This window comes from Meleagris gallopavo, chromosome 14 (assembly GCF_000146605.3).
Source record: "Meleagris gallopavo isolate NT-WF06-2002-E0010 breed Aviagen turkey brand Nicholas breeding stock chromosome 14, Turkey_5.1, whole genome shotgun sequence".
Classification (NCBI taxonomy): domain Eukaryota; kingdom Metazoa; phylum Chordata; class Aves; order Galliformes; family Phasianidae; genus Meleagris; species Meleagris gallopavo.
Genome location: NC_015024.2, coordinates 11944836 through 11960312, shown reverse-complemented (window position 1 = coordinate 11960312; position 15477 = coordinate 11944836). Strand labels below are relative to the sequence as shown.

Below are 15477 nucleotides of genomic sequence, written 5' to 3'. Positions count from 1 at the left end.
TTTAACCCGTAAGGTCAAAGACCTCCTTCCCAAAGATTCAGAACTACAGAATGCATATAACTGCATAGTTCTGTGTGAAAATTGATCATAGGGTCTTTATGGGGCTTATCAGAATCCCACTAAAGGGAGCATGGAGTCTAGATTAGACCCTAGATACAGAATTGCAGTAATTTGGAGTTCAAAGTTGTAATTCAGATAGAGCCAATGGAAATGACTACTGTGCCTTTGAGTTTTGGTCTCCAATCTGTCTACTAGGAAAAGGAAAAGGAAAAGTGCTTTTGAAATGGTGAGCATGCAGATATTGGCCATGTGTTTTACATTTCTTCCAGAATCTGAAGCCTTCTCTGTGTGATCAACTTAGTCACTGTGTGCTTAGCAAATGATTGCTTTTCATTAGAGGCCCATTGTCTCCTATGCAAATGTATCCTTAAATGCATAGAAGTGGATGGGGAAATTGTGCTTGGCAAAACTGAGCATAGCTTTGGCTGTGTCCAGCCAGGTACCATTGCAGTAAATCCTTGTGAATGCCAGTCTCCAAGGGCTGCAGTTACTGTGGTCTAAGTCAATGAAATAGTGAAAGAGATTTACAGAAATGTGTGCAACCTTGACGTTGAGTGCTGAGAGCTGACATGTTTCAACATCCTGGCTTTGCTGGTGTGTGGAGTGTGGAGACTTGTTGAACTGTGCTTTCTTGGCCTTGAGTCTAAGCTTTTCTGAACAGGTTACTATCTTAATTATACAAACACTGGGAGAAAGGCAAAGGCTGTTAATTTGAATTATGGGGGAGGTTTTCAGGCTTTAGTGCATTTAACAATCTCCTCAAGGTTATGTGGGGAGTGGGCTGCTGTGCCTGGTATGTAAGGGCAAGCTGTTTTGTTGAGGTTGCAGGTCATCCCTGGGTTTCAGCTCAATTTGAGGTTAGTGGTTTGAGGGTAGCAGGTCTGACCCACTGTTGTTTTACTGCTACTTCATGATTCCACGCTTCCACTAATACAGCTGGAGCTTTAGCCCTGTCTATTGCCAGTTTATGGAAAATACTGACATTTCTAATTGTTTAATAAATCATTAATGAAGCTTCTAGTGTGCGAGAGGGTGTGCATATTGATTTGTGTATGCATATTTAGGTATTGGGACAAGAAAGTAAGGCTGCTGAGAGACTTCTGAGAGATCTAGAGAGAGGAACATACACAAATTATAATGAGGTATAAAGGTTTTCCATTCCTTAGGATGAAGAAGTTGACATATTAAATCGCACACACTCTAATGATGTGGACTGACTCATAGAATTTGAAGGCAATAACAGCTGTGCACATCAAAGCTTAGAAATAGAAACTTCATCAGTCAGTAGCAGTTCAGAGTGAATGGAGAAATCATGAAATTATTAATTATGGTTTTTAGAGAAAGGAAACATAAAGTCCCAACTCTCCAAAGGCAGAGTGCTGCCTTCAATGTCTGCCAGGAATCAGCCCCTCATCCTGCTGGGCTGCTCTGTAGAGATGGAGGCTGTTGCCCAACCATAGACACCTGCTGCCATTTTTGATGCCCTAAGCTGACACAGCCGTCCCCCTGGCTGGCAGATACGACGCAGGGCATAGGGAAGGCTCCTGACCTTCTGCAGCAGCAGCTGGATGCCCTGAGGCATCTCGGATGGCAGCAGCTGCTGCTGCTGGAGGAGTGATTGCACGTACACAGAGGTATGGACTCGCTCTCGCTCGCATCATTAATACACAGTCACCTGAAGCATCTCGGTAGTTCACAGCAGTGTTTGCAGAGGGTAATTGCAGAAAGCAATGAACAGTTTATCTGATTTGAAATTCAGGAGAATTTTTGAGATGAATAGAAGGCTTATTTAGATTAAAATCTGACCATGATACAATGTTATAAACTCTCCCTGTGCTGGAAACTGTAGTTAAAATCTATGACTCAAAGTTGCAGTGAATGGTTGTTTTCCTAATGACCTCAAATCCATGAAATGATTCTAACATTTGCCTTTTTATTTATTCATAGTTAAATATAACTTGAATGTTGTCCTAATTACATTCTCATGTTAATTTAGCTCTGATTCAGAATTTTTATCATTATTCTTTGTAGAATTATTTTGAAATGATGGAAAGTTCAGTAACGATGCTCCAGTGTGTGATTGTGCCTTTGAATTATTTATCACATTCAAAGACAGAAATATGGTTAAATCTAGTTTGAGTTGTAAATGAGCCATGGTAATGTGAGGAGGAAGTGAAACTCCTCTTTGCAGAAGGACGTGGTTTATGAGAGCATCATTTGATAATGCGGGAGCATCACGCGGCCCCACGTCAGCAGAGAGCCTCATAAGAAAACATCCATCGCACCAACTGGCAAATGCTATCTGAGAAGATAAGGCAGATAAAGAGCAGAGGAGGAGAGAGAGATACATAGACAACTTGCACAAATGACAAAACAGATTAGTGATGGAATTAAGAAGAGAAAACAGATGTCTTGCCTTGGTCAGCAACAGAATTCACACGGCTTGTGCTCTCTCTACTGCATGGTTTGGGAGTGAGCTCTCACAAGGGTGTTTAGCCCTTGGTTTTTGCAATGCATCACAGTGACAAGTAGTCCAGTGTTAATATATGGCTGTAGAAACTATGATTAATGCAAAAAATTCATACCTGTGGCCCTGAGCCAGGTAGAGAACAAACAATTGCTGGTGAGGCGTGAGCAGGTCTGAGAGGGAGTGAGGAATTCTGGAGGAGGAAAGGAAATTGTCTTAATGTAAGCAGCAGTTTTGCTAGAGGTAAGTGAGGGGAAATTCTTCATTTATAAATGGTTCGTTGACCCATGATAATAAAGCAGTGCTGCAGAAGAAGGATAATTATCTACTTAAGTATCAGATGCCCTAAGGGTAAAAGCTTCCCTTCTCTCCTTTTGAAAAATGAACTCAGATTAAACAAATGTCCTTTTTCCTGTTTTACTGTTGACATGGATTTCCTTTTTATGAGTAGAATTAATTAGTTTTTCTATTCCTTTATTCCTGGTATGGAAATCAGGTCTGCCAAGCAAGTTTCCAGCTCTTCCCTTGGGCCCTGAGTTCAGCCAATGGCATCCTTTGTGAAGATGCTTTGTACAGTGTGCTGGGAAGGCACAAATAAATTACAGGAGCTCTATTATGCCCAGTAGCTCACCAGGAGAAACAGCCTTCTAAAACTGAAAATCCACAAAATGAGACTTCTTTCCCCAATCAAGATTGGTTCATTTCGACATATGTTTGCTAAATATGTATTTCTCTTCCTTAAAGTATTTTAATATCATGAGTTATAAAAAGAGGAAATGAGTAGTGGTGGCATAGCTGCTGTTGTACTGAGTGAGGAAGGGCCAAGTTCTCAAAGCAGATTAATGTCCACAGCTGAGGCCAGCCTTCTCCTGTTGAGAGCAGAGAGAGCTGCTAGCTGTGGGGCTTGCTGGAAAAATCTGCTCCCAGTTAAGCAGATATCTATTACAAGATTGTCTGTCCTCATCTGGACTCTAAAAAATTATCAAAACCTGCCCTTACTTCTTTGCAACCAGAAAATGTCTGCTTTCCCCCTCCAGTCAGAATTTTAATTGAGATTCCAGTGATAAGCTTGATGAATGCAAACATATTTCTCCGTTTGTGGAAAAAAAACATCGTTTGCATGCGTTAGTCATTCTTTGTTTCAAATATCTCCTGAGGTTCTTGAGGCATCTTAAGTCATGTCAGTGTAACCTCTGTGTGAACCTGTTACAACTACAGAGCATCTCCTAGTTGCGTTTCTTGGAACATGGCGAATGTTTCTGAATACCTGCAGGCTTTAAGATGCAGTAAAAATAAATATTACTGTAATACAATGGCAAGGAGCTTAATTTTCTTCAAATAGTCCTTTGAGCACTCGTTTTAATACTGGAAAAACAAGAAGTTGTTAATTTTCCTTGCCTTTGGTCAGGAGAGTTCAAATGGCATTAAAGGTGTATTGTAAGAACACAATACAAACACAAACTGTAAATCAGAAAAAAATTCCTGTCTGCAGAGAACAGAAATTAGAAGTAAGTCCCAAGTGCTTTCTTGTCTGATTTACACAACTGAAGCTCTGCAAAGAATTCTGGACGCTATTAATAATGTTACAAAACTGACTTTCAAGTGAGGAACCATAGCAATTATTAATTTCTGTGAATGCAGCAGGGCAGGTGGCTGTGAATAGCATCTGTGTGCTTTCTGTTGTTTACTTTATAGTTTCATTTCACTGAATCACGAAGCACTGTTACCAAGGTAGGATGAAATCAAAGTATTTGCAGTGTTGTAAACATAGCGCTTAACAGGGAAAAATCTGAAATATCTTACTGTGTTTCTAACATCATATAGTATTTTTGACAGGTGAGCATTTATAGAATCATAGAATCATTAAGGTTGGAAAAGACCGTGAAGGCCCCTAATCCCAACCCACCTTCATCATGCCCACTGCCCACATCCTTCAGAGCCACATCTCCACAGTTCTTGAGCACCTCTGGGATCGATGACTCCATCACTCCCTGGGCAGTATGTGCCACTGCCTCCCCACTCTTCCTGAGATGAAATTTTTCCTAAAGATTCCTTGCTATTATCAGCATAGTGTTAGTTTTTCACATTTAGATACGTGACATTTAGAGGTGTTAGATCAAGATTTTTAAATACATCATATTGTGTACGTGGAAGAGCACTGTAAAACTGCTGTCTCAGGTCACAAACCCAAACCCACCTTAAAATCCTTTGGCTTTCACCCATTTTTAAACACAAAAAGGAACGTCTCTTACATACAAAGATGCTACATTCCAACAGTTCTGTGTGTAGCTCGAAATTGTAACTTTGAGCTTGTGAAAATTTTGCTTTCCTTTAGGTGTGTTAATAGTGGCATATGAACCTTGTTTCATTCATCTGAGGGGCTGGAGGAAACTTCTGAACCAAGCATCGTATGATTGAATGTATTTAGCCACATGCTTTAATTGCTGTAACCCTCAGAGCAGGAGGAGTCTGTGTAATTGAGAGGCGATCAGAAATATGTTACGAACTGGGGGGTGAGATACTTGTCCTGCCAGGCCACTCAGATGTGTGTTTGTGCCTTGACAATCCCACCTTCAGATGTTCTCGTTTGCCCCCTGCGGCCGGTGGAGCGTTTCCGTGACCTGTGTCCTGAGGAGGTGGCTGATTTATTTCGTACAGCTCAAAGGGTTGGCAACGCAGTGGAGAAACACTTCTGTGCCACCTCACTCACCATCACAATTCAGGTTTGTGAACCAAACTTCCAAACTACTTCCCTAGGCCCATGACAAAAGGCCATTCAAAACTTTAGGGGGCAATAAATGCACAATAATAATTAAAGGGAGTGGGCGGAGGGGAAGCATGGTAATGTTAGTGGATTGACCTTCTAGAGAAGGTAACCCACTGCTTGAGATGGAAAAAGGGAATTCCTGCTCTCCTGCTTGCTCCTGTTCATATGCAGGTAGATAGAAGTGGCCATCTAAATATGTTATCAATTCAGACCTTTCAGATTTGTGTTGGGTTTGTACTCCAAAAAAGAGCTCTATTTAAAACTATTTCAGGGACTAAGCCTGTTTTATTAGAATAAGACTTTAAGAAAGCATGCTTTGACTAAATTCTCACACATCTGATTTTATATTCACGAGGATCAGAAACCTACTGCTATTCAAAAATACAATCTGAAAGCATGAAAATTAACAACTGTGTTTTTTGTGGTCCAAGATGCAGCTTCTCAATTTGCTGTGGCCTGATGTGGAAAGGCAGCAGTCTGAAAACTTTGAGTGGAAGGTCCCCTGGAGAATATGCTAAATTACCATACAATGAAATTGGATGTAAATGATTAATAAGTGATATTTCTGAATCCCTATGTGCGATCTTTGTTAGTTCCTCTTACCTGAGACTTCTCCCTTTGCTTACAGGATGGCCCTGAAGCTGGACAAACGGTGAAGGTGAGTGCTTATTATGCAGAATACAAATTAAAAGACAATTATAAGAACTAATAAAAAATCAAAGCTAGCCATCTGCAGACCATTGCTGTGCCATTATGTTATCTTGAGATCAAAAGATCCCAAGTGTGCAATAGCTGTAAATGCTTTTTATTGAAACTGCACAGGAAGATGTTTACAGGTTTTTTTTTTTCTAGACTAAATTTTTCAGCGATGAAAATATCTTTTCCAAACTGCTGGATGTATTTATACAAGGAAAGCCATAGAAAGTGGCATCTTTTTAAGTTTTTTCTTAGTTTTATAAAGGAAAATATTGCCCTTCTGTTCATCATCTCTTTGTTTGTCTTTTTATTGCCTAATGAATTGTAGCTAATTATAGGAACAGTTAAGCTAAACCACGTTATGAAAATATACCTTTTGTCTGTGCTCTCTCTCTAAATATTCATATCACATTCTTTTTACAGAAGTTCAAATGTAATGGAGCCAGTGAAGCTTAAAAACAGATTTTAAGTGTATTTCCGAAAAAAAGGTGGGGGATGGAGGGGAAAAGGATTTATGACTATACTCTCTACTTGAGTAATAACATAGATAACATCCAAGATGGCTCTCCAGCCATGTTTCACTGCCTTATAATGCAAATGCATGTGTAGTTAGATTGTATGCCTAAACATTAGATAAAGGCTATTTTTTACATTTGGAATCAAAGGAAAGTCAAATGTGGCTATGGTTTAGTACTTTGTAAAATCAGATTAGATGGCTCAAAGAAGCTGTTTGGGTTGATTAAGATAACTCTAACAACCAAATAACAGATAGAAACATTTTACTTCTTTCCAATTTGCTGCATTGGCCTTATTTTTCCTGTGCCTTTTTGTTGTCTGCTTTGAATATTTAGCAGGGAGGTGATAGGGAGAGAAAAAAAGAAATTAGAAAATCCCCAAGCTTTGGAAAGCTGAGCAGTGATAAAGGAGTGTAATAGAATTTACTGCAGTATTGCAATAAAATAGATTCTCAGGTCGTGGCTTAGAGTGTATTGGGTGGGTTTCACTGGGAATGCTTTTTGATGGGTGAAAATGTCATGGTTTAAATACTTCCCTGACTAAGTTTCATTATTAAACACCAACACATCTTAGCAAAAGGATCACTGGATTTCTTTTACTATCTTGGACAAGTACTTTTTCCTGCAAAAAAAAGAGTTTTTGGGGATGAGTATATTAAAATGTGAGAAAATTTGCTGAATGAACAAAACCAGATGCAAAAATCCCCATCTTGTGTGAACAATAACAGATGTTTCTGTAAGTCTTAAAAGGGGAAGAAATTCTGTATAATTCTGTATTCATGTTGGAGACAAAGAGCATTAATCTATCCAGTACCCTGCAAATGGTACCCACCCTTACCACTTCCATCTCACACTTTTAATGAGCAGTGAGATGAAAATGACCCACTCTTACAGCTGCATACCCCAGATTCCATAATAAAGTCTGTATGCTCCTAAACTGGAGGTTAACAGTTTGCTTTTCTCTACTTTTCTGCATCATTGGGCAACACTGTAATTTATCATCATCACTTTAGGATGTTTATCATCTGAAACTGCCAACAACTATTTTCTTCAGAGAACTTAGAGCTTTCAAAACTGGAATTGGGAAGAAATTACTGTGATCAAGATCTTCTGTAAAGTGAACAATAGGGAGGGTACATAAATAGCTGGTTCTGCTTAAATTCCTTTGATCAAGAAGTTTTAAAAAACACCTATGTGTTCAACGAGTAATTTATGAACTCTGAATTCAGTGTGTCATGTGTTTATGAATGTGTTTTTTTCTTCACTGTTATCCTGTTTTCCTCTAAGGGAACTTGTAATTAAAATTTCTGGAACAGACTTAATATTAGAAAAACATTCTAATAGTAAGAATAGCAAAGCATCAGAATAAGTATCCAAGGGAGTTTGTGGAGCTCTGTTTCAATAGGGTAGGCAAGCATGTGTCAGGAGCTAATTAGGTATAGCTGATCTAGCTTTGAATGGAGGCACATACCAGATGGCTTCAAGAGTCTTTTCTATTTGTGTTTTGTATAATTCCATATACCTGTATAAATGTGGGCTGCTGCATGTGTTCCTCTGGAATTGAATTACAGGAAATAAAGAGTACTGGCTGTTAAACTGATAGTTGCAAAACTCTGCTACAAAATGGAATGAGCTATCAGCTCAGCAGAAAACAAAAGCTGACTGAGAAAGTTTATCTGAAAAAGATTAAGAAATCTATTTCATCAAGGAGGTATGGTTGGACCTCAGTTTGAGTACATCTCAGGTCTTTGTTTGCTGTAGAGATGCCTGAAATTATATGTCTATGCACCAAGTTTAAAGGAGACTACTTTTTAGTGTGATTTTTGGATAGAATCAATAGTAAGATATTGTTTGCCAGTGTTAGATCTTCATTGTGATACTGTGAAACCTGCTGGTGTGTGCAGCTTTCAGACAGACATACTGCAATGTCAGATACTTCAGTGGTGCCTGTACTGAAACCTTACTAGTTATCTAAATGGAACCTGTTCATCTTCTAACAGGTAGCTCTGCAATTGTTGTGCTCCTTTCTTTGAGATACCATCTGCCTTTGAATTTAAGATATCAGAGCCTGCAGAATGGTATTTCAGGAAAGCTCATGGTCCTTCCAAATTCTCCCATTAATGAGATCTGTGTGTTTGTCTTTGGAATAAATGCTATAGCTGATCCTCAGCTCATCGTTACTTTGGAAGTGTAGATGGCTCTTTTCTCAGACTGTTGCAATTGAAAAGAATACATTTGCTAAGGAATCACACTGCAGGTTTCAGACCATAAAGAAATACAAAGTATTGTTTTGTGATCTTTTCCACAGCTGCCCAAGGATTGCACGCAGTCTAACCCCATCACCTATTTATGGCAGGGGGACAGATGGCTCTTTCTGAAGGTGCTCACAGACTTGCACACTTGGTGCTTTTTGTAAGAGGTTCTTGTACCAACACACAACAGAGAACCTGAGTATCTCTAAGCAATGGGTCAGCAAGCATAACCATCTTCCAGCATTAAATGCTTTCTGAATTCTTATTTCTTCCGACTTGAGAAAAGGAGGAAATTGTATTGAAGCCCTATCTTAAAGAATATTTATATCTGCAATTTTGAGCTCTGTTTTTCTTAGTGAATGCAAAACTTACAGTGTCCTTCTGCCAGGAGTGGAGGATGAGTTTCACACTGGTTCTGTCTGAGAATGCCTTAAATATCCAGGCAATTTCATGGATCAGGGAAATCAGCTCTGCGTCTTAGTGCAGAGCTCTTATTGCTATGTCAAGTGAGTGACGTTTCAAGATTTTCCCTGGTATATTTTATAGCCTTCTTTCCAACATCAAGTCAGCAAATGCTCTAGCTGCCTTGGTAGATGTATAGCGCAGCGCAGAATAAACTCTCAGGTTTACCTTTTATGTGAGATTCAATCACAAGAAATTCCGTACACTCTGTGCTCTGTAAAGGCTAAACAAATCAAGCTGGCAGGAGCATGATGCAACTAATTTATCTGTAGAGACAAGATAATATTGCACAGCAAGTATCCATTGTGCTAACACATATGAACACATACTCTATTTTGCAGCTGTGTCAAAGTTTCTGTCAGCTCAGCACCTCCACTATTATCCATGGCCTGTTTGCCAATTACAAGTTCACCTAAAGAAATGAGAAATTGAGGCTGATGGTGGCAGTGTAGGAATACGTGCGTAAATTTTGTGTGTTGCACATTCCACTAATTATTTTACACTGAGAAGATTGCCTAGCCGTTATTTTTTGATGTGCATGTTTTTCTTTCCCAGATGTTTTTTAATGCTGTGTTAAATCAATCCACCTGGCTTTCATTCTTTAGAAATCTTCACCAGAACTGTGGAGCATAGGGTTTATTTAAGCCCACAGGAGCTCTGCTGTACTATTTGTCTACTTGTCCCTGGACGTGGTGTACTGGACTTCAGGTCTGAGTCGTTAAATGTAATCAGATCACATTGCAGCCTGATTGCATCAGAAGGATTAAATTCACCAACTGCAGTACTCCTGATGCCTCAGCCTGCTTTCCCTGCAGGCTGGCAGATGTGAGTCTCTGTTCAATGGAGTATTGGAAGCTACCTTTTTCTCCCTTAAACCAACAGGAAAAAAAAATACTGGCATGTCTTACCTCTAAATGAATGTAAAATTTCAGGTAGAAAAGGCATGGAAGAAAGAGCAAGCTTTAGAAAAACATTTTGCACTGAAACATGAGCACATGGTCTTGTTTGCTTTACTCTTAAGAACCATGATTTTTGTAAAGCTTGTGGGATGCCCAGAAATGATCTGATGCAGTATAGCAATCTCTTGAAAGTGCTTTGAGACCCGCACTAATATTTGGTTGGAGCGTGTGTAGCATTGCAGCAAATTCAGTAGTTCTAAGGCTATTTGTCTGTTTTCAGATCAACATTTTCTTTCTATTATGGTACTGTATTTAGGATGGAGTGAAGTTTGTAGGATGTTAATGCTGAATGTTTGCAAAGCTAGGACTGTAGTGGCCCTTACAGCAGGTGGAAAGCAGCTGGGCCATCTAGATTATTTGACTCATGCCAACCACCACTTAACGCCCTTTAATAGCTTTTGTTTCCTACTTACTCTAAATAATAATTCTTGCTCTTTCCTTTAAAAATCTTTTCAAAGCCAGCCTTGTGTTTTTCTAATGTTCCTTACAGTCCTTTAGCCAGGCCTGTGTTTTCTATGACACAACTAACAGATACAGCCCTAAGGTCCCAATTTCCTTTTTTAAATTATTTTTTTCTATCAGGATCTCACTTGTGCTCATTACATACATCATATTGCTTTTTGTTTTCTGTGTTCAGAGCCCCAAAAGGCACTGGTTCCAGATCTTTAGACCTGTCTTTAATACACACATAGATTGCTCTGAAAGTAATGCCTCCTATTTATTTCTGTGGAAACTACAACAGGTACAAAGAGCACAGTAACACCCATGTGCAGTTGCTGAGGTTTTTTGAAGGTTGAAAGAGATGAAAGAAAACTGGGAATGTGGAAACAGCCCAGTGATTGATGGACATGACACCATCTTGACTGAGAATATCAAAGGCTCCAAGGCAGTGATAAATGGAAATGAAGACCTGGGTAATGAAGCCTGAGCTAGAAATATGAGGTGGTGAGGTTCCCTGAAGGGATGGGGACAGAAGTTGTGGAAAAATTCTCTTTAGTGGTGAATTAATGCTAGTTTCACCACTCAGAATCTGAATGATTTTGAATTTCCAGTAGTGAGAGTCACGACATGACTTGAAAAGTAGTACCATTCTCTGTCTGTAGGTAGACAGAATATCTGTGTGGACTAGAGAAATTATAAGTAAACAGATAATTTTAAAAAAAACCTACCTGCATAGGATTTTAAAAGTAAGACTGTAATGAGGAAAGCAAGAGAATTTTCAAAAGATCTAACTTAAAGAATGGTAACAAAGTAAGATTGTATTATTCTATGGTAGCAATTCTTCCTTCCTTTCTTACCATATGGATTTCTTAGATGAATATTCTCTTTAGGTAGTTTAGTTCCAAAAATACCCCCAGAGCTAGTCAGAGTTATTGACACTGTCTAAATTGAACTATAATAAGGAAGTAAGTGGGCTCGAATGTTTGCTTAATTTGCCTTAATGTACTCTTAGATATTAAAAGTCATGCAGCTCAGTTGGCTGCAGCCAGCATCTTGCTCATCCCTTGCTGGGCATGACTGCCTTCTGCTGCAGACCTGCACAGTGCTGCCTGCTGGCTTCTCTGTTTTCCCAAAGGACAACGAGTGAGAGCTAAGCTGCAGGAAACATGTGCCCTGTTTGTGTTTGGACACTGCCTCATGCTGCCCACAGCAACCTGGTGGGTTCCTGCAGGGGAAGGTTAAATTCTGCAAGGGTTCCCTGTGCTCTGCCCTTCCACCTGCATCCCCAGGAGAGCCTGTGACTGCTTTAACACAGATGCTTTTAATATACCTTCTTGTTTGTTGTTTCTTTTTCTTCTAGAGTGTGTTCATGTATTCACAATTTTTGTGTCAGAAGAATTTCGAACAAATAATTCAGAAGGGTTTATTTCAGAGTTTGAAAGCTCTTCAATCTTTTTTTCTTTTTTTTTTTCCCCTATAAACAGAGTTACAATTCAAAATGAGAAAGTATTTCTGGGTGAAGGGTGGGGAAGTTTTCCTCTGCAAGTGTTTAAAAGGATATTTTGAAAACATCAAAGTATTTTCTAAATGGAAAGAAAATCTTTTTTTGCAAGTGCTTTCTGTTTTACTGAATTGGCATTTTCTGCCGAAAAAAAGAAAAACAAACACAAGATGGAGAGGAATGTTGAAATATTTGTGAATTGTGATAGATGCTGCTTTTCATTTGCCCCCACAATGACTGAGATTAGGATCAAAAATCCTATGTTTTAATTAGGAAGTGTCTTTCACTTCTTTGTTCTCATGTTACAGCAATATGTTTTGCATTTAAATCATTCTCTGTCCCAAAGAACGTACAATCAATCAACTGCCACTCTTGAGTACAGGTCCTACAAATACCCTATTGTGCTGCAAATGCAAAACCTCTTGAAATCCCAGACAATGGAAGAGGTCTACAATCATTAATAGCATAGTCAAGGATGTCTGATTAATTTTTGTGTGGTTAGTGTATGATTTTCTTTCCAGGCTCCATCTTATCTGCAACACTTCTGCTCTGTATTAAGCTGGTATCTTATAAACCTCTTCACTTAACAGGGGGGGAAACTTGCTGCTTTCTTCTTCCCTTTTCATATTTTTTTCGTTACAAATTGTTGCATTCTGCAAAAATGTAGCTCTCCAACAAATGTGCAACATCTTACCTGTTAAAACATTCCTGTTTGATTCAGACATACAACTTGATGCTGTTCCTTGTTTTGTATTAGGTGAAAATTGTTTATTGAGAAAGTGTTGCAAGGTTTATTTCAGTTTATTAGGTTTCTGAATAATTCTTTCTAAAAATTCATGTAATGATTTATAACACAGTACTGTGTCCCAGTGCTCTGACTTCATGATTTTGCGCGTAGAATCATAGACTAACTTGAGTTGGAAGGGACCTTAAAGCCCACGCAGCTCCAACCCTGTGCTGTGGGCTGGCTGCCCTCCACCAGCTCAGGCTGCCCAGGGCCCCATCCATGGCCTTGAGCACCTCTAGGGATGGGCACCCACAGCTTCTCAGGCTCCAGTTTTCTTTGTGTTTGCATTCAAAACGGACTGCTGTTACATTCTCCTAAGACCCACCGTAAAAATATTTGTGTGCTTACCACAGATCCAGAAGGCCTGCTAGGAGGTCATGAGTGAAATAGAAAGCTTTTCTTCTTTCCATTGCATGCCTTCTATAAGCAGGCACTTAGCCACTTTCAGTAGTTGAGTTTAGTTTACTGGGTGTTCTTACCCCAAAGTGTTTTCACTTGACTGATCTGTGTTAAACTTTGGTGCCTTGGTTGTGTGGCTGAATGCTGTGACATCTGAGTCTCTCAGGGAAGGGGAGAATGGTTACTTCTCTCATGTAAATGATCCAATTTCTGCCAGAAGAGGGCTGAAATTTATTAGAGCTCAGGCTGCCTTGTCAGTGCAAGAATGAAGAAAATATTAAGCTGGATCAATTTCCCCTTAAAGTCTCCTCCTCTTCCAAAAAAGAACAAGCTGTCTACCTAACACTTTCTGCAGCCCCCTGGAGAGCCTGCACAGCTTGAATGAGTTTGTTGCTTAACAATTTCAAGTAAACAGGGAGAGCACATGTAATGTTTTTGCATGTGGTAGCAAGGGAATTGAGATCTTTCCTAACTCTATTCCTAGAAAGGTTTTATCACATCAAAGAGTAGGTGGTTACACTGCCCTGGAACCTATTGAAAATCTAAGCACATCTGAGATGTAAGCACATCTGATGCAGGGCATGCATTTTCATCTGTTCTGGCAGCACCATGTTACCCCATGGAGGACTTTATTTTAGAGAAAGAAAAGCCTCTGCTAGAAATGATTTAGAAATGGAAAATCAGGGTTAAAATAATAGAATATAACTTGCTCGGTAAGCTCCAGACAGTATGACAAGGTGAAGGGTATGTAATATTTTTACTGTTTAAATAAAAATGACGTAAAGTATTCTGGACACTTCAGCAGTTCTTGTATCATGCTTGCTGCAGGCCAGGCTGGATAAGCCCAGAGCATTCAACAAAAAGAAAGCAAACCCCCTCTCTCAAGCCTCATTCCCCCCATGCCTCCTGAATGCTGCTTCTGTGCACTCTGACAAGACCTCTCATAGACAGGGTCACTACTTGCTCTGTAAAGCCAAGCTGAAGTTTGGAAAAATATGAACTATACCTTTAAAAACCAGCCTCTGGGAGCATTATCAAATGGCCCCTCCTCATTTGGTTAGAGGTAGAAAAAGCTGGCTGGTGATGGAGACGTTGCTGGAATAACATTTTCTGAGGTTAAATAAGAATGGATGTAAGGGCACTTCATGTGGTGCTCAGTATTTTGCCTTTTCCTTTCACTTTCTCTTAGTGATGGGAGTGAAAACGTGCAGCTTATCCTATGCCGCTCATGTGATGACTCCACATGGCAGTACCTGGGCTAGTTGTGGTTCTCACAGGTCTGCAATTCCCTGTTGTATTTTTCTAGGTCGTTTACTGTTTTGGTGACAGCTATCAAGCAATGCTCTGCTGTTTGCACCACGGTGCTTTTTTTTTAAGCAATTGAGTGCACCATGCCCTTTTCCCTTCTGCAGAAAATTGAAGTGAACAAGTAAAGTATGAGGAGAGAAGCTTAGATTCCCTACTTTAACAGTTACCTTCTTTGAAGATAGACTGCTTTCAGAGAGGAAAAAATGCCTTATAATAATTAGCCATTTGAGTAAAATTGATCTTGAGGCTTTTTCTTTTACCACTGGGTCCCACCACAAATCCATTTCTAGCCATATCCGTATGCTGTACCAGGGCTAGGTGAGGTGTGTGCTTCACATCTCCTGTAAACAAATCCTGCCCAGTAGTGCAGAGCCAGGCTGTACTGCTAGAGACAAGGATATTTTTACCTAGTACTAAAGACTGAATATTGGAAAGACATCTTGTATTTGCCAAATTGCTCAGGTCTTTTGAAGGAGAAAAAATGGTTTCTCCTTTGGTAATCTCCTAGCTTATTATCTCTGAAGAATCAAACCATTTTCTTTTCATTTTCATTTACGCTTTTTGTGAGTTACCTCCTCTATTGCTGCCTTATACAACATAAAATGAAGTTCTTTGCCCAACATCACTAATCCAAATTCTTTTTGCGAGAAGCTGGAAGAAAATAAACTAGACCAGATGGAAACTGCTTGTGTGAATTATTGTCTTGATCTTGCTTTTATGAGATGTTGAAATCTGAAATGGTAATTTTCTCTATTTGATTTCATGAATGTTGAATTTCTCTGTCTGATTTCAAGTCTTGTTTTTAGTATTCAAAAGAAAGATAATGCCCAAACGTAGCACAGTCTCTCTCTCTCTCTCTCTCT

General features: G+C 39.4%; 1 protein-coding gene across 9 annotated transcripts in view; it reads left to right on the top strand.

Moving 5' to 3' along the window:
* Positions 1-15477, top strand: part of FHIT (fragile histidine triad diadenosine triphosphatase) — a 530781-nt gene that overhangs the window by 374515 nt on the left and 140789 nt on the right. For all 9 annotated transcript variants that reach the window (XR_004161325.1, XR_004161324.1, XR_795181.3 and 6 more), the window contains 2 exons: positions 5105-5250; positions 5923-5952. Coding sequence is in view for 5 of the 9 variants with exons in the window: in XM_031555606.1 (XP_031411466.1) it covers positions 5105-5250; positions 5923-5952 (176 nt within the window). In the remaining 4 variants the exon portion in view is untranslated. The remainder of the gene's footprint in view (positions 1-5104; positions 5251-5922; positions 5953-15477) is intronic.